This window comes from Diadema antillarum, unplaced genomic scaffold (genome assembly GCF_040938485.1).
Source record: "Diadema antillarum isolate AM-2024a unplaced genomic scaffold, OU_Dant_1.0 seq00000768_RagTag, whole genome shotgun sequence".
Classification (NCBI taxonomy): Eukaryota; Metazoa; Echinodermata; class Echinoidea; order Diadematoida; family Diadematidae; genus Diadema; species Diadema antillarum.
In genome coordinates this window covers 2,934,157-2,954,443 of record NW_027271658.1, presented here as the reverse complement: position 1 = coordinate 2,954,443, position 20,287 = coordinate 2,934,157, and the positions used below count along the sequence as shown (strand labels likewise).

At 39.7% G+C, this 20,287-nt stretch overlaps 1 protein-coding gene across 1 annotated transcript in view; it reads right to left on the bottom strand.

Moving 5' to 3' along the window:
- LOC139738795 (uncharacterized) overlaps window positions 1-20,287 on the bottom strand; it is a 51,528-nt gene that overhangs the window by 8,548 nt on the left and 22,693 nt on the right. The window contains exons 3-4 of the mRNA XM_071649434.1: window positions 15,310-15,602; window positions 1,153-1,246 (exon numbers count right to left, since the gene is read on the bottom strand). Of these exons, the coding sequence (XP_071505535.1) occupies window positions 1,153-1,246; window positions 15,310-15,602 (387 nt within the window). The remainder of the gene's footprint in view (window positions 1-1,152; window positions 1,247-15,309; window positions 15,603-20,287) is intronic.

Here is a 20,287-nt window from a genome sequence, read left to right as displayed (position 1 = left end):
ACCAGAAGAATACACACATGCAGCATTAGCAATAACCCTATATTGTGTGACAATACAGTATTTGTACAACACGCACTGGAGGTTGACCCGGAAGTTAAGGAGGAATAGCATTCACATGGGTCACGCAAGTTTTCAAGTTAGTCGATTATCATGTCCACACAATATGAACCAATAAGTGGGGATCCCCCGCAGCTCGTGGATAGAGCGTAAAACCCAAGATGTCTCGTGGTTCTATTCATCAACCAATCTCAAATATTTCTAAACCCTAGAGTGCCTCCTCATGGTGCTAAACTGCAAGCTAATCATCAAAATTTAAAACTTTGAGTTAATCTGTAAGATTAGAACTGTTGTGTGAACCTATCTTATATCAAGAGCAATTGTGTATTTACTGTACAAGGCCATTGTTGATTAGAAGAAACAACCTTGTCAGGTTTCGGAACTACAAAGAATAGTCTTTACCTGTAGGTAAGCACACAAATTTAACACATCTATATCATTTTGCTGTATGTACAGTTTTTACAACAGTGACCTCTCATTTACCAGCAATTCACACATGTGCTTGATAATCAAAACTCCATAGCCACATTTGATATCTGAAAAATGTGTTTCAAACATTAAAATTAATTCAATAAAGGGGAAAATTACAAAGAGCAGTGAAACCAGGCCTATTTGGAGGTAGACTAGCACCTATGTGGGTCAAACTGTTACCACTTTCTGGCTGACCCTGCAATTTGCAATTAAAACACCCATCCTGGGGAGAAAAACTTCCATTCATTGCCGTACCTATTTTCACACCAGCTGGGTGGGGGAGGGGGGAGGGGGGTTAAAGAAGAAAGTCTTATCCCACCCCTCTTGTCACTGGCCATCCTGTGGACAAAAGTGTCCTCATCAGGTCATGGGGAGAGGGGACAAAATAGTCTACCTTCCAGACTGTCAGCTTTCGCCTCACACCAACTGCAAGTCACTTGTAGATAGAGAAAATCTCTTCGTAGGGTTTTAGGTGAGCACACATTGGATGGCCATGTTCACATGAACACAAGTCCTCTGGGACAGATGATACTTAATGAATATAAAGAAATGTGCTTCCTCAAAACTAGATAGTTCTTAAATGTGATTTCCACATGAAAATGATGATCAAAACTTTTTTTTTACCATGGCTGATATCTGCTAATAGCCAGTTCACCATGTAGACTGTGAACTTTGCTTGCCTGATCACACAAGCTAGCACTTCTCCTGATTTCTTAACCTGTTCATTGGAACAAATCACCAAATTGTAAATAGTGATACCCACCATTCTGTCAGTATAATATGTAGGGCCTATTCTTTTTTTTTTTTGGGGGGGGGGGGGGGGGAGAAAGAAACAAGAGACAAAGAGTTCAAGTTGTATGACTGAACCTTCTTAAAGAAGAAAAACTCACACAACAAAAAGCTTTTCTCAAAGCATGATTGATCATCAATTTCATTAAACTCAAAAAAAGTCTAAAAATGAGAATTAATCTGCATTCTGTCCAAACACCATCTCTCACTTGGGGAAAATCAAATACCATTGTGTCATTTGTGCAACTTGACTGGCAAACATCCAGGCCAAGAATGACAGCCTGCAAAAGTGGGTGTGGGTGTTGGGCTGGGGAAGGAAGCTAATGTATCCAATAGAGAAATGGAGAGGAGAAATGTGTGCTGTTAACAATGTGTCAATGACCTTCCAGAATCAATAGAACCCACCACAATCTCCCACCAACGTATGTCCCTCGGTTGTTTGCATCTCCTCAATTCTTTCCTTCTCCTCAAAGACATTGCATCCCCCCCCCCCCCCCCCCCACCCTTCTTTCCTAATTTCATCTTACTATGGTTACTGTATGGACTGGAGCATTTTCTATGGCTACATTTTCAAAAATCAATAATTATGAAAGGACAGCTGAAGGGAAGACTAATTGTGCTCACAAGTCGATAACTGCTTCTCCCCTATGTCTCCCTGCATTGTAACTCAGAGGTTTGCTCCTAGACTGTGGATGATCAGTCCTAATTGATTGAAGCACTACAGATAGACATGCTTCATTTACATTTGCTCATTCTTTGAAGTCTCTTGTACTTCTTGCCATGTCCAAACCCATGTTGGACTTGCTGTTATGAGAATTATATCACTTGGGATCATACAGAAAAAAACAACAACAATAAAACCCTGTTTACACGGTCCAAGTTCAGGCTGCATGGCTCAAATATGGTGTAAATAGTATTGCGAGGCCAAGCTGCAGCCAAATTTGGGACCATTTCTGGAGGTATATTGTAGTTTTGGCCACAGCTCGGCTAAGACTGAGTCACACAATTTTTCAATTTGTTGGTATACCATCACAGGGGATCAGCCATGGCTCAGTACCATAATTCAAGTTCATTACGCCATTATCACCTTTTTTATCAGTTGCTTGCGTACTGATAACATGCATGCATATATGACTGTTGTTTTGAAAACATGCCAGGATTGAGATAGTAAGACTTGCCTGCCTCCCAATTTCTTGGAAGAAGCTCACAAAATTGGGGGGGGGGGGGGGGGGGGCGGGCAGCCAAGGCTTGGCCCAGGCCTTTGGTGTCAACAGGGTATAACTACAGTTCTACTTTAAACAAAATGATAATAATAAAACACCTGTTCAATAATGGCTGACAAGCTGGAGCTCCCACGTATCCTGACAACACCAACCAATTGGTGAGTTTGCATGAAATAAGTAACCTGTCATCATTTTACTCGCCCAGCAATTAGCGGAGCAGTAAAACAGCATTCAGTATCATCACTTCCATTCTCAATGAAATAAAATGGGAAAAAATGTTGTTTTGTCAACACGCAAAAAATAAATAAATAATTGCTTTGCATTCATGTAACAAAAGTGACTATTTTCTGCTGACAGCTGAAAATGAAATTTATTGGTTGCTTTGAACAAATTTAAGTGGGCAATGTGAGCACCATAACGACTTGTCAAATATCAATCACTTGACAATTCTCCAAGTTTGGAAGATCTACCTGAAAAGGCCTTTCTAATCTTACAAAGTCAAACCTCAAACACAACTCAGAAGAGCTTTAAGAGAAAACCAATCATTAAAATATTTCATAAGTGAGATTCAAGGAGGAAACACAGGCAAAGGCATTCATTACAAAAACAAAATTATACCCAGTCTTGTTAATCCCAACAGCAAACATTTCAGTCCTTTTGTCCCAATGAATACTCTCAGGTGATTCCTTTCCAATTATTGTAAAATTGAAATTGTGGTTTTCGCATTTTATCATGGATAGGCGAGATGTCAATACAATGTATGTCTTCTCTTTTCTTCGTCAGGCTTTCTGTCATAATTCTGGCATGTACGTACTACTGATAACCACCATGTATCTTATGTGCAAGATGCAAAAGATCTGATGAAGGTGTTAGCAATGCCAGAGAAATTATTTTGTGTGTGTGTCATTAATTATCACAAATTAATTGCGTGAGAAACACAGGAGTTTGAAAGGAAACCAAAGAAAATGCCTTATGCTATTCTATTTTTCCTTCTCTCTATCTTTGTATTTCCAAGTGAAGGGGGTATGGCAAAAATAACAGAGCGAACATGGACACCAATGATTACATGCAGTCTTCACATTGCAAATTTGATGCTGAAATTCTCCTCGACACAAATAGCTTCAGCCAGTAACACACGACATGCAAATCATTTTACCATGCCAGAACAGAATGTTACACAATTTGCAGTTCGACTGAAATTCAATCCCTTATTCTCTCTGCTGGATGGCAGTGTCTGGAGTAAGGCAAACCTTGACAATTAGACCAGAGAGACAAGAGAGAGTGGGAGAGATGTAAAAATCTCCGGAAAGTTAAAATTCAAGTTGGGAGTGAAATTTGATCCCGGAGAGATGACATTTTCACATTTGTGATGGTAGGTTGTCTACCTCCAATTACACTGCATTATTCATCTTATTGAATAAGCCATTAAAATGGAACGACATTCGATAGCCCTCGTTGGCCAAGAGGATGGTCGCACCACGCTCACCAGAGGACGAGCAGAAAAACGAGAAGCTGCGCAGAGAAAAATGCAACTCTGATTTTGCCACCTTCATTGGTTTGTTTGTCAATACAACATGTATCTCTTTATGCTCTTTTTTTTTCATGCAATGGATTACAAAAACAATGACAAATTCTAAATTCAATCCTCCCCCCAGCTTTACCACAAAAGCTATCTAACAAAAGTTTGTTTGAACAACCAAAGGCACTAGCACGTTTGCTCATGAAATCCATTTGCAGAGTAGTTGATAGTGAAGCAGTACACAGCTTTGTCTTGTTTACGCAGCATGATACATATTTTGATGTTTTCCAACCAAGCCTCCATACAGGTACAATGACATCACTCCAGCAGCAGGAAAAACAATGTTTTGCTAGAGTCCACACATACTGGAGAGACATGGTACACCAGAAACAATTACTACACAGCTGCCTAGTATTACAAGTCAACACTTGTGGAGGCAGCTTCTCATTTTCCCCCCACAGATAACATGATCCGCTGTGATGGGTATGTTCATTCTCCAGCAGTCTGACAGCTGCAGAAATGAAAAAATGGATGGCTCTTATCCACTGAAGACAAAATCACATGAACATCATATCTCTTGCATAAGATATGAAATATGACTCATTTGATTATTTGTACCGTTGATGAGCATACATTCTACAACGTGTACATCCAGTAAATATATATATACTTTGAAATCTCTAGTAGGAATGTTTACCTATCATGCAAGTCGTAAAGATGTACACATGTTCTCATCCACAGCCATAGGATTTTTGAGATAAAACAAGCTACATGTACATTGAATGTTTTCTGCTCTTCTATCTCACCACACAACAGATTCCCTAGTCTGTGCTTTCAAACAACAGTCCCCTTCCCAGCATTCCTTGTTCTTCCCACGTGTTCCCTGACACCACCTACCAGGGCATTGCCCTCAATTGCACGAATCATTCTAGGACCAGCTGTTTGCAGTTTTTCAGTCGTAGGAGAAGCCTCTAGCTATCAAGTTCAGCGGACTAATAGCATCCACACTGTATGGATTTGTTTCTTCCCCCATTATTTTCTCTTAGATACTTCCATTCATTTCTCTTGCCTTGGACTGATTTATTCAGCTCAAATGAGGCATGACCAAATTCCTCGATTATTGAAATAGCATTCCCTGGAACACAACAGAACGAGACGAAAGCCGCCATTAATACACACTCATTAATCATTCCTCAATCTAAAAATGGCACTCAGATCTTCATTGCCTCACATTATGTAGAGAGAGAAAGAAGGAGAATGAGACTCAATAAACCTTAGCAGAGAATGAATGTGAGTTAACAGGGATCACTACAATCAATGTGAGATATTTTTATTTGTTGTTTTCAACAAACCCTAGCCATCTCCAACATGTTTGTTTCTCTCACAACAAATGTTCAACTCTCTAGTGGAGTTGAAATTTGTTCAATTTCCCAGAGTCACCGATTGGTGTTAAAGAGAACAAAATTACCTGGGAAGATGACGGCATCTTTGATTTTCTCTCATGAAAGACTGCTTCTCTTAAACTGGCTGACTCTCAGAGATGGTAATGTCCAATAGACTTAGTGCAGGGACCACCCAATTCCTCGCAGCAATGGTTTAACAATTGTATCAATATATCTTGTTCAATCATATCTTCTTTTTCTTTGTTAATCTTGCTTTAACACACCTCATGGACACCAGTAGTTCAATCATATCTTCTTTTTCTTTGTTAATCTTGCTTTAACACACCTCATGGACACCAGTACTTTGGTCTGGACCTGATTTGCTCTTTAAAGGGAGAAGACAGTAATTTAGTCATATCTTATAAAATCCCCACCCTCTCTTCACTTTAATACCTTCATAAGGTTAACAGCCATGCCAGTGAAAGCCACTACCAAGTATCTCTGCAAGGTTGGGGGTAGTCTTACCAGGAAACCAGACGTTTGTGGGCACTGCTTCATTAACACATTTTACCATACATGTATACAAACTCTTTCTTCATGCACAGATTGAAATGCTTTGCCATGAGCTACTGAAGCTTTAGGAAGGCAGGACTGAGCATGCTCTATCTGTCTCTCTCTCCTATCCCCTCCCCCTTCTCAAAATATGCAAATTTACACCACGTAATATTTGGTTAAAATCTGACATTAGTATGTAAACCATCACTTAGAATTCCATAAGGAATTAATCTTGCTTGAATTAACTGACCAAAAGACACCACAAAGAATATACTCGGTAGTTTAGCAAATTTCTTCCTCAGGTGATATCATAACGTGTACCTGAGATCAAATGTAACAACAAATTAGGCCTATACACTGTTCTTGAATATCCAGATAGAGTTTGCAAAGTATTAAAAGAAAAACTTATAGCCTACATTAGACAGGTCTAGGCATCATAGCTTTCAGATATATTTCAGCTTTCAATACGTATCACACAGACACCAGACAAGCACACTAATAATGCATTGCTCCATTCTGACATGGTATCCCCCCCCCCCCACTTCAAGCCACAAAGATCCAAGTGTACATGCTCACAAAAGGCATGTTAAACAGCACTGCTAAATGTCAGCAAGCATGCTACCTGAGAGGACAAGTGCAATAAATGTCAGGGCCACAGCTTCAAACCAACATTTTATCCTTCATCTTCTGGACACTTTTTACCAGTATTTGGTATATGTACTTGCATTGCCATGTTCCAAGAATTTTGCTTGATACTTGCTGCCTACCATAAATAAAATTCACATGAAATTCCCATCTGATGGAGGAGCAGTGGACCTGTCCTACTCATCATCACACTGGATTCTGGGATGCAGGGCACTGCTGCCTCAAAAGGTGCTGACAACATGGTAGACTTGGTCATGGTCAGGGTAGCTAAGTGCATCTACAGTCAGAATTAATACCACTCCTTAACCCCTTTGTAATTTCTTAGAACTATCCCTGTTTAAAACTTTGTTGACGACTTCTCACTCTATAATCCATCGAAGAGACAGAAATGGTGCTATTACTGAAAATGTGGTAAATGTGGTAATTGGACGTTTGCTGGGAGTAAAGAGGACTGAGACAGAGACTAGCTCCTGCAGTCATCAGCTGGGTTTGTTACATGGAAGGAGAGAGTTATTGACAGCCAGTAAGCTTGGCCCTGGAGGGGACAATCAGTGATCTACTCAAGAGTTCAGGGTTGTCTGTTTAAAGTTTTCATCGATTTTCACTGCAAAATTATTACTTTTAGCATGCATGGATAGCTTGAGTGATATCACACACAATGGAACGAAAAGAAGATGAATTGTTTTTATTTCCTTCAGAATAGTGGATTATACAAAGTCTAATGTGCTGTGGAATAAGGAACATATATCTTATACATCTCAGAGATACCACAACTCTAATGTAATACCAAGGAGGTTCAAGAAATGGAGTTACACCTGACTATAATTATTCAATCAGCTGTCAGTTTTCTATGGACGGACAAAAGAATTCCACACGTGCATTTGTGCCTTTGATGTTCGATGCTTGAAGCCGCCATCTTTCTGAGCAATCTGAAGATTCATTTTTAATGCTAACATAATATCGGGTAAGTGCTGCTCATTTATTTATCAAATGCAATGTAATTTCACCTAATGATAAAGCATATAAAACAACAGTCAATTCTGTTCGAAAATATGTGCAAAAGTGTAAATCTGAGCTGTATTTTGTGAAAGTACCCTCATGGAAAGCCAGTTTTATCACTTTTCTCCTTATTTCCACCAAATGAAACTAATAAGGTATCATCTTCAAGTATAGTTCTTTATAAATTAATATGTCAGATTAGCATACAGACACGTACAGTGTAATAATTTTGATACATGTATCTATTTCAGCAATATTTGAGCAATTTCTATTCGCGCACCCCTGTGCCTTTACCATTGTCTACCGCCCATGGTTTGTAAGTAGGGATAGCGAAAAGTAATTACCATCACAAAGACATATCTTCCATGGAAAGTGGCTGGTGATTATGCAATGAGACACGAGTCAATTGTCTTCGCATCTGAGCAGCAGATCCAGTTTGACACATACATCAAATATTTTTGAGTGGCAGCTTCGAGCACGGGATCAAAGCGAATAAGACTGTTGTGACTCCATTTCTCGAACCTCCTTGGTAACACTCAAGAACTTTCATAAATTCAGGCAGCAGGGTCTTTCAAAGAAAAACAAATTAATAGAACTCCTGGTGCTAATTTGAATTTTTTTTTTTCTGCACATACCCCAGAGAACTACCTTGATCTGGAAGCACTTAATGATTCTCTGTCAAACAAATGAATGGATTAGGGGCAGAAGGTTAGGGTCTTTGTACTCCCTCAAAGCTAGAAGAGAGTGTCCTTGACCCCTTACAGGAGACCCCTACTGGACTCCACCCTTCATCTTCAATGTCACTGTCCACAGAATCAACAAAGGCTACTTAATATATGACTTTATCTCTGTCTTTGATAGTCTTTTGTGTGTTTCATATCAGCATATAACATAAAATGTGTGTGCACATTTTAACATTATGATATCTGAGCCAAGTAAGCAATTCTGGGAAATACATGTTTCATGACATGACATCAGTGCACTGGTATCAGTTTTTTTAAAGACTTATTAAACAGACAGCATTAAATGAAAATATGACTTCAGTTTGGAAAAAACAAAACAACCCGCCTAATATAGAAACAACCAATGTAAAAATTTGAACCAGTATAGTCGATGTTTAGAATTGTTAATTATACAAAATGTGAACAGTAGTTATAATAAGAATGTTTCCAGACTAAACCGTCTACAGTTATGGTTTAATGAGAAAAATAATGATATCTCCTTATATTTTAGGCTTTATTGCAAAAATCTTATATGGTAGGACGTTTTGTGATACAACTGACCCTGTACCACCACCGGTGTTGTCTTTACCTGTTCGTGTAAGGTAGGACCTGTTTAAAGAAAAGTCATCCAGGAGTTAAAATGGTTTGATGCCAGGTCTCTTGTCAGTCAGTCACTTCTCTTCTCCTTCAATATTCCAAAGTCATCACTTAACACAACAATCAAATCTACAAGAGCTAAAGCAATTACAAGTTGAATGCACCATGAAAAGTACAATCCAGATGCGCATAGACATACCGTAGTAAAAATAATGGTAAAATGGATGTCTTTCACAAGATCAACTGGCAAAGGTTATCCCAGAATAGGATGCTGTGCCATACCCCAATGTGCTATAATGACCTAATGTGTCCTGCTCAAGTCTAGTCATGCCTTTTTGCATGTTCTGGTATAGACTTTCTCTCCTACTTTACTTGCCTAGCATTTAAAATCCATTTCCATCACTTCTGCCTCAACTAGGCTTGTCATTAATGACCGCTGAAATAAGCACGCCAAGTTTATCCCTCTTCGCACTTGTCCATGCTTCATTTGCCTTTGCATGGCAAGGGCCCTGTAATTGTTACCAGAATTTTGACGAAAAAAGTGTGCATTTGTGTGTGTGTGTGTGTGTGTGTGTGTGTGTGTGTATGTGTGTGTGTGTGTGTGTGTGTGTGGGAGGAGGAGGAGGAGGAGAATGAGGGAGAAAGATTAGGGAAGAGACACACACAAGTCATTGCACTATGTTGTTCAGAAAGATTATTGTTTCGAGAAAGGCAGCAAATCGTAGATTGGACCTGGAAAGTACAGAGCAAAAGACTGAGCATCACGTAATGAGAACTAACAGGATAAAGAAATCATTACCACTACATAGGAGACTGAAATCTATAAAAAGCGATGCACTTTTTACTTGTGGTTTTCTTCGTCAGTAGTGTCAGGAGAATTGCACTGCACATTTCTCATCACACCTCACCATCACTTATACCAGATTAAGATCTAATTGTTTGTAGCCTACACACCACTTCAAAACCACTGTCAGCAATTAAATGTCAAGTTATGTAACTACAGTCTTTTTTTAAATCCCACTTCACAAGATATCCCAGATACATGTATCCAGCTCACTTGTCATTAATCAGAGTGTCAAAACTACAGGCCATTGCATTCTCTCCCTCTCTCTCTCTCTCTTGCATTTAATCCTGGGTACTGGTTTAAATGAGCACCAACATTTTTGTCAACAGGAAGTGTTTGTCCAAAAAGTATTGTCAAAGGCACTTTTCACATAAATTCAGCCTACAAATAAGACTATTAATCAGATAAAATAGCCCATTTCAGCACTTGTATGCTTTCAGTTAATTATTTCCTCTTTCCCTGGGTGTTTTTCTCCTCCCTGATTTACCCTTTCTCTCAAAAAACTGAAATGATGAATATTTTCCTGTCTGGATTGTCAAGACATCCTGTGTACTAAACAATACCTTTGGCTCCTCTTCATTCTAATACAGCCTACTCCAGATGTCTAATGGGTTTAAAAGTAGCTTGGCACAAAATTCAAAGCAATGCAAATATCACAATTATTTCCCTCGGAATGATGCATTCACACTCATAAACACATATACAATAAAACACAATCAAACAGCCATAAAGGATTTTTTGGAGAATGGACGGCTATGGCATGAATGGCACTGGAGTCCATTTCCGGTCGCTTTTGTGTTTGAGATGGGGGGGGGGGGGGGCAGTTGGTGGAGATTCGAGAAGAGGGGAAGAGATGGCCGTTGGAGGGTAGGGTGAGAAATCGTCAGGCCTTAGTATGTGATTGTGCAGTCAAGTATGCAATTCTGCAAGAGAAGGAGTAAGAGAAAGAAAGGAATAAAGGCATGGGTCCAGGAGTTTGGGGCTAATCTCCTGCCTGTCTCCTCAGCCGCGACGATGAGAGGGGCCATGCCTGACACAAAAGACGAAAATTACTCGCTTGTTGCCACTGCCAGGGTCGGGCCAAAGGGTAGGCAAGCGCCCGGCAAATTGCCCTGCGGAGACAATATGTTCTGACGCTCACTGTCTCTTGCGGAAGATGTACGGCCCTCTTGTGAGAGCGGCCGAAGGGACAGAAGATAGTGGCCAGAGGAGGAGAAGCAACTTCCATCTTCACTTGGTGATTTATGCCCAAAGAAGAATCACCATGGCATATCAGTTTGAAAAAGAAACACAAACCCCCACAAGGGACTCATGAAAATACAGGAAAAATGGAGGGGGAGGATTCCAATACATTGGGAGCAACAAAACTTTACAAGATGCCCAATCTATTAATGACATACAACTCTATAAGATGAAACCCCCCAACAACTTGCTTTCTTTTCATGACCTACTGTAACAAACAAATCAGAAGGGTATAGACCACACTGTCTTTTTATTTTCACTGGAGGATGGGTGAGATGAAAAAATGAAAGCACGATCAGAGAGGACTGGAGATCATCATATCAAAGTACTGGCAGAGGAAATCATCAACATTTTTTCGAAAACTCCATTTTGCACTTTATCTCATAATGATAGTAACAAGGATAAACTTCATGGTGCAGAACTAGACTTACTGTAAACGTGCAAGCCTGGAAGCATGCCAGTACGTTGGGACGCTAACAAAAAAGTCCGAAGATCTAGTTTGGCCACATGCCAATTTCTAAGACAATTCACCCCCGTTTAAAGCAATGCATGGAATTACACACTTGCAGGGCCCATAATGTTGTTGCTAACATCGTGTCATTTACATCCATTCATGCATGGCTTGAAGTCAGCTGAAGCAAACGTAGCACAGAAGAATTTAACCCACGTTATCCTAACAGGCTCTGACATTGGAAAAACCCCTGTTCCTCTTTCTGGGAGGTGGGTGCCAAGATCATGTTGGGTGCATGAAAAGGTCAGAGATGAGGCAAATTTCAAATGTTAGGGAACATGGATTACAGTAACCAGATGCGCATGAAAACTTTTGCAAAGTTTATTTTTGAAAACCCCCTCTTCTCCCTCTCAGTGGAAAAAAAGACAAACAAAGAGATCATATGTCTAAATAAATCATAATGCTCTTTCTCATCATGGTATAAATCAAATGCTACAAATAGCTATCACTTCCAGACATACAAGGATGATGTGATGACTGTGAGCTAGGCATTGAACTTTGTATTTCATTATCACACGACACTAGCAGTGGTTACACACAAGGGAAAAATTGTTATGAATTGGAATTAAGATCAGAAAGATGATTATAATTGGTTATAAGAATGAGTGAACTGTTCACATGACACATCGAAAACCATGATTTGAATGTAAATTCTTGAAAGGAGGTGCATCCAAATCCTCTGTGCCACGTCAGTCAAAAGTCTTGAGTTACAGAGTGCAGTGGTAGCTATGCATCCACCCACAGTACAAACTATCTATAGTACATGTGTGGTACGCGATTTATCGGCGGTCATGTAGTTAAACTCCGCCGCCCAAATCATACTGTAGCGGTTGGGCGGTATACAAAAGAATCTATACAGTGATTTGAATCGTTTTTTCATCCCTCTTGATTAGTTGTACTGTGATCCCAATGGCTTTGTCATTGCTTCAAAAAATTTTTCATCTCTTTCCAGACAGTGCATTTCTCACTCTTATTTCTTAATTCAGTGTACCTCAAGTTTTTCCCACATATTTTGCGGAAGGAAAAATACAAACAAACACACGCACAAAAAACAACAACAAAACCACTGGATGCACAGTAATAGCAGTACTTCATTCCCCAGCACCGTGAGGTTCACTGTATTTGATTTCAAGTTGTGTTTTTCTTGTCTCGTCTTCTCATGTCCAATTTGTGTTTGTTTGTCTTATATATTCTTGTTCAAAAGGAAACTTTGACTGAGCTGGATCATGTAAGGTAGCCAGTCAAAATGAAAGCCACACCAATTCAGTTTGAATTAGTTGGGGGGGGGGGGTGTGGGGGGGGGGGAGGGATAACAAACGGTGTTACTGGAAACCAGGTAGACAGCATGACACCTTTGTTTCGTGTAATTGGTTCAAACTCCAGCCACTGGGATAATACAAACTGCAAAGTTCTATCCCTACACAAGATTGGAGGAGGACAAGATAGCTACTAGCTCCCCAGCAACCGCAAGTAAGAAAGCCCAGCGTGGAAGCTGTAAAGCGGAAATGCAGCTTGCGCTAACTTTCCCAAGCTTGTGTCTAACGATTGCCATTGATTTTCGCTATTGGCAATATACATACAAAACAGACTCTAGTATGAAAAACAAAACAAAAAAACTTTATGTTTTGTTTTTATCCAGGCAATTCAAACTATTAGTCAGCCTTGTCCAATACTCTTGGAATCACATTGTAGCTTTCTTGAAATACAATACTTTACTTTAATCAGCATTTGCCTTTGCAACGTCATTGTCTTATTTTCACTGTCCTCCTTTCACATACCAGTACTCATATTGATTTCTGGTCTGCCATGTGTTTACTTTGATCAACAATCGTTTTGTTTCAGTATTTTGTGTAAAGCCTTATTTTTGTTTCATCTCATAGTAATACTCATCATTGTGCCATAGATTTTGAACATCCAAAATAAATAGAATGTAAGTTATAGATGAACTGTTTCTCCCCCCCCCCCCTGCAAACCCATTCTATTCATGCTTAATTTAAACCATTAAACAAAAAGTTGGCAGGTATAAAAGATATTGCAATCGTTTTGGTAGAATTGTGTTTGCCATTGGTGCAATATTGTCATTGATTCCTTCACCACAAGCTTCTTTGAAGAAATAACTGTCATTTCTCTCTTGCTACCACACATAGAGTTTAGAGGCTTCCTGACTCTTTTTACGTACAAATAGCTACCTCTGTGTTCTGCCATGCAACAGACACCTCTAGCCAACATTCCCCCGTCCCTCTTAACCTTAACAAATAAGATACCGGGACGGTTCCCTTTCTCTTGTGTCAATGACCGGCCGTTCAGAGTGACTCTCTCTTGCATAATGAGCACATGAGTGTATGGATTCATGTTGCTGGATAGCCAGGCTCTCTGAGCAACCCCCCCCCCCCTTTTTTTTTCTCTCTCCCCCTTATCATCACACAGTTGCCGCACTCTTGCAAGAACACTGCTCGAAGCTATTACGGTACTCTGTGTCTCATCGGTGGAATTGTCTTCCCTCGGCAGGCAGACAGTACCTTGTTAATGTTTCCATCTTCATCACAAAAGACTAGCTGTCAGAAAACAAGTTATTCTATGCTGTCTTTTCTCATTGCCCTTTACACAAGTGTTTGTTCATACACATATCTGCTTACACATGGTTCCGAGTACGACTTGATATGCTTTAAAAACAAAATCCATGCAATGAGGGAATAAATTTAAAACAAGGGAATAAATGCACCGTAAGATTGTTAAGACAAAGCTTTCCTCCAGTATAACCCTACACCCATTTACAATACTGTAAAACAAGTAATTTTCATGTGAATTCTAACAAAAGTCCTTGTTTACACTGGATGCACTGAATGCAAGAGACTATTTCCAACAATCACATGCCACGAAAAATGCTGTCAGCTCCAATTCATGAAAAATTTCATGCTGCAAATACTACTTGCTTTAGAGTACAATGATGTATGAGAAGTATTGTAACACTCCTTAATATTGCTGAACTGACTGTTGTACCATGAATCTCGCACAGTCAATTGTTTACAATAAAAGGCAGCATTATCGCACCTTACAGCTAACAGTAACTGCAGTAACTACGGTGTCAGCTTGGGTGTACTCTATCGATTATGAGTACCTTAGCTATTTCTATGGTTACTGCAATTGCATTAACCATGGCAGTCCTTCCTGTATTTCCAAAACATTGGCCCTTGGAGGTTTCTTCACTTGAAAAATAATTGAATTTAGGATGCTCACATCTAAGTTTATAAACCACATGAAAACAGACTACGTTTAGTGTTGCGAAAATTAGGAAGAAACCCTCTTCACAAACATAACAGAATTAAACACTTAAAAATGATATTTGCAACATGATGCAAAAACTGATAATTCCAGATGTATGGACAAAAAAAAAAAAACAAAACAGTCTACTTCCATATTTTGGGAACCCCCTCAACATGATACCGGAAAGGTAGACATTTTTGCACATTTTGCATGACCAGAAACTAGTGAAAAAGAACACCACATGTGATTAAGTCTTGATAATCTTAATTATGCAAAATCAAACTCACACGAAAATATCTTAGCTGGCAGAGAACAACAAAAAAAAAATACTCATGTGAAAATATCCATCTTTACAGTGCATATATCAGTTTGTAAGAATGGTCCTCAAATAAAAAGGGAATCCAGTATGTTAAATCCAATGATGGAATTTGCTGCACTAGACCTGGGGTGAGAGTGTCTTAGGTCACGCTCCAGTCATTGCTTATGCACAGTTCTTTGCTTTCTGCCATGTGTGAATAGCTCCAAATAAAACTGATATTTGCACTGCGATCCTAAAACGCTTGTGTGTGAATCTGCCTTGAGATTAAACCTACCTTGCTGCATGTAGGTATTGGTAGAGGAATTCAGGGGGTTGGGTCGCATTCCACGGATGGCACAGGATGATGAGCGGCTGCCTGGAAAGTTGTGAGTGAACTCAGTCAGCCTGTCAGTGAAGGGATGGCCTGGGTTTGGGATGGGCGGAGGAATAATGCGGGAGTGGTCATCCATCTTTGGTTTTGGTCCTGTACAATCAGAAACAGAGAGAGGAAAGAGATAAAAGTAGGTTTAGTCAGTGTTGCACACACTTCCCTCTTTCCTTAAATCATTACATCTGTCAAATACTATTACCACATCAAGCTCAAAATTCATCCACTGCTTTTATTTTGCATGCAGCCACCTTTTACTCCCATTTAGGCATACAATAATCTTGTTTCCACACACAAACTTTTACCAAGATCTGGGCATATAATAAAGCACACTGGTGGGGGATATTGTAACCAGTGTGTACTTCCCTCCCATGAACATATCACAGGAGCCGGTTACTGTTTACTGTAGGTCAACCTCCTCTATGTTTGAATAAGGGATACTAAGTCAAAAAACAAACTTCCATTTTCAGGGAATTCCAAAGTTCTTTTCTTCCTGCCATGAATGACTTAAAATATGGGAGAAAAAGGCGGAGGGGGGGGGGGGGGGGGGGGGGGGCAAGGGGAGAGAAGGGGATGGAGGAGACAATGACTGTATAGTGCAAGCTCCTGTGGAGTCATCTCTTGAAGGAAACCTTCACAGGGATAAAATCTGCTAATGTTATCACCCCATTCCCTTACTCAAACTTGAACCCTATTGACACCACTATTCATCCAGTGTTTGATGAAAGACTGCCCATACACTCCCCCATGTCTAAAATTAACCAGCACTGAGTATTTTGGACAGGTAAGATATTTGGAAAGAAGATTAGAAGGCCAGGACCAGAGGGTTCTACCCAGCTCCTCCCTCTCTGCGAGTGTTAATGGTTAACACAGCTTCTGATGTGAGATCGTGATGGAGGCACCAGCGTACACTGCCAACCAGAAGCTCCCAGTCTTTCTTGATGATGTTAATCTGCCAACGAATATGTCATCGCCGCATTCATAAGCAAGTGATCTCCCATATCTATGATTTGTTGACCAGCCGCTCAAAACTATTCCAGCGTTAATCAACAACTAGGACGTTGCTTCAACTTTTGTAGAGTTGGTATTTGTTGATGAATAGTTCATATTTCCCTATCACAGTAGAAGACACATGTAAAGAACTGTAATATCCCTCACTGTATCCCTCATAATCATACACACAAAATGTCTGCATCAACATATGAAAGTCCCTATTTTCTCTCACTTTTCTTCATCATAATCTTGGGCAGCAAAATCACGAATTTTTCTTTCACACCAGTACAAGCAGTAGCTGCAATACCAATCCATAATACACTCCCACTCCCACCCCCCACACACACACACCCACACACAAACAGTCTCCAGCACTGGACTCACATTAAAACAATCTTTCACAAAGTGAAGTTGCCTCTCAGTATCACAAACATTTATTAGTGATATGTGAATCAGTTTACCAAGTACCAGTTCAGCCTACAGTATGGCCTACATATCATTATCACTACCAGTACCACAGGCACGGTAAAGTAAGCAAGCATATATGCATCAAACTCAAAGCAACCCTCACTACAAACACATACAGCTTTCATATAAATACATGACATTCTATCATCGTTCTACTTTCTTTGCACCTCTTTTGCCCAAAATGAGAGACAGAAGGAAAGATAGCACATTTGAGAATTTGAAGATCAACAGTGGCATGATGGTCTAATCTGCTCTAAGCCTTCTTCCCCTTGGCCAGAAAGCCTGTGAGATACCATGGCAGATTATCACTAATCCTGCATAAGAAGTGCACAAGATTTAGTATAGCTCTGGAACTGGCAGACACCTCTTTGTTGGATGAAAATGAATTATTCAGGGGAGGTGGTAGAATTACACTCCTTTTCCACTACATACCCCATCCCCCCCCCCCCCAAAAAAAAGTAGAACTTTCATGTAAAGTCATGGCTCAGGATTTGGAGTTAGCTAAGGTATCTATTTGCTCACCACTAGATTGGGGTTTACAGGGGTCACTGTTCTTTTGTTGCCAATAGCCCCCAGTGGTATGATGCCAACTACATCTCTTTCCACATTAATTTTGCTTTAAAAATACAACACAGTAATTGCAACTGTTACTTCTCCTATTGGTGTATTTCTATTAAATCTTGGAAACAGAATTGCTCACAGATGTATACATTCACGATACATTGTCTACCAAGACAATAAATTTTCTACAAGGAAAAAAAAAGTAATTGGAAAAACAATCATATGACTGTAAATTCTGTGTGGATTCTACTTTGCCATGGTTTCTTTCAAGTAGCTGAACTTATCATACTGATTATCGACATATGCTTCTTGTTGTCAATGTTGCACAAAATTTTTCATAGTTAAAATGGTCTGGTCCTCTTCATTTTTGTCAATTATGGTATGGTTTCAAATAAAATTGATTTTCGTTATAAAATGGCACTGATAAAACAGGCATATCCGAAGATGATTATCATTCATTAGGCTAAATTCTTTTTACTTGCTTCATTTTTGTTTGTTCTGTTTTTTTAGCTGAATCATCTAATACTCATTACAAAAGTCTAGTTATATGAAAGGAACCCATTTGCCCATGAAACACTCACATTTGTACCGCTTGTTAAAATTATTGACTGAGAAAACTAGATGCTTTATTGAAGATTATCAACATTTCTTTGCAGATCAAAGCATGAAGTTAATTTGCTCATTTTCAGTAACAATAAAATACTATCTCACAAATTGGAAAAAAACCCAAACCAATTGTCATTCAAAGTAGAACTTGGTTGTCCCATGATATTCAGGGTGTTCAAGACATGAATTTGGAACAGGTGTTTACCCCTGCAACCACTACTCCTCTCCTCTCTCCATCTTTTCAATGCAAGCATTTGAGGTTGCTGAAGAGGCAGAGCTATTTAGAAAAAGACAGAGACGAAAATAATGAGAGAAGGATTCCATGTCAGAACAGCAGGCAGCGGCCAAGGCAAAGTGAGTGACCACAGAGCTGGGCATCCATGGCAGGCTGCACACCACCAGCCGACCAATATCGGCATCTTGTGGGTGTCAGGATGCTAACTGGGCCAAGAGGGCTTAATAAAAAATCAATAAGAGCCACCTCTCCTTCACCCAAAAGTTACTTCACTGTCATGAGGTGTCAGTGGGAATGGCTGACAGCAAGATGCTTGATTTTGATCAACTGGCTACAAGGGAATCTCTTGCTTGCTTCTATCTCTTCACTAATGATGAAAAAGGTAAAAAAAAGGGGGGGGGGGGTCATAAGTGTACTTATTAATTAAACCCCTTGGGCTTGTTTGGGTTCTTTGTTGTGTTGTACTTTTTTGTGTGGAAGTACAAAAATTAATGAATTCTGAGTAAAAATTCCTGGCAGTTCATGTTTAAAAGCCTTTGCAACATGCAGAGGGGCAGGTGTCTTTGTTTTATTAACCACAAATCATCCACAATAACTTTGGCACTCATTCATGCACTCATGAAATGATGAAGAGCACTTCTCATCACTCTTGACTGAACTTTTCAGCACTTGTCAAGCCGTACGAGTTCCCTCTCTTATGTCTGATCTAGACTAGACTCTCAGTGCTTCTCACTAGAGTACTGTCCATGGGTGACACAGAGTGTTTGAGCTGAGAAGTGACACTGTCTGTAGGGTGTGGAAGTCTGTCTTTATGTTCCTTATGAGTCAGGGGATTTTCCAAGCGCCAGAGAAACTTGTCGACCCTGGCAACCCCACAACAGTCACTGCACAGCCTGAACGTCATCAAAAAGCTAAGACAATGAATGCACTGGCTTCCAAACAGAGACAGATATAAGAGTCAGGCTAGTTTACTGGGCCACCTGGGAGAGGGCTTGCTTGAAAGGAAGAGCAAATGCCCCAGCAGACAACTGCTTGGCAGCCCGAGTTCACCTGCACAAAGGCTCACTGGCTTTTTCTTTTGGTTTTTGTCTAATTTTCAAGCAAGTTTTGGCAATCCCTGCTACAGTAAACATTATCACTTTACCTTTCAATTTGGTTCATTTTCAAGAGACACAAACAAGGGTTGCATAAGTTAGGATTAATCAAATTGAATAATCTGAAGTCTTTGGACAGACATCTCACTCATATGACCTTATGTGTATGTCTGCATCTCACAGGAAGTGTGCCATGTGCCAGTACTGACCCGCCAACAATAAGCATGTTCTGGCTTGGTTTCAGCTAGGGATTAAGCTACATGGGGCATGCACTTTTGGGACAGCCAGAAAGTCGAGGGAAATAAAGAACAAAAATATTCCTTGACAAGACAAAGTCAAGACATAATGGACAGAGAAGGGACGGGAAGGAGCTTCCTGGATAGAGATGTAAAGCAGGAAAGATGACAACAATAAAAACAAAGTAGAGAGAGAAAGAGAGAATGGATGTAATAAGATAGGAAGAGATCACATAAGGACAATACATATAGGCAATATGTCTGGAAGACAAACTGTCAGATCTTTGCAGAACTGGTATTCTAGAAATGTTCAATTTTAATTTTAACAATATCTATTCTAGAAACAATTTTGTCATAACTATTGTTTATATTCTGCATATCTAACAATTATTTAACATTGGTTATAGGCCTACTTGGTAACATTTTTACATTGGTTGTTTCTATGCCTACCTCACATTTTAGCACTATCTTGAAGTACTAAAGCTGGGTATTTGTTTCATCGGCAAATGGTAAATAATACCTTTGAGATTAAGAATTTTTGTCACATACAAAGCCAACAAGATGCTATGTGCAGTGACAGTTGGTCCA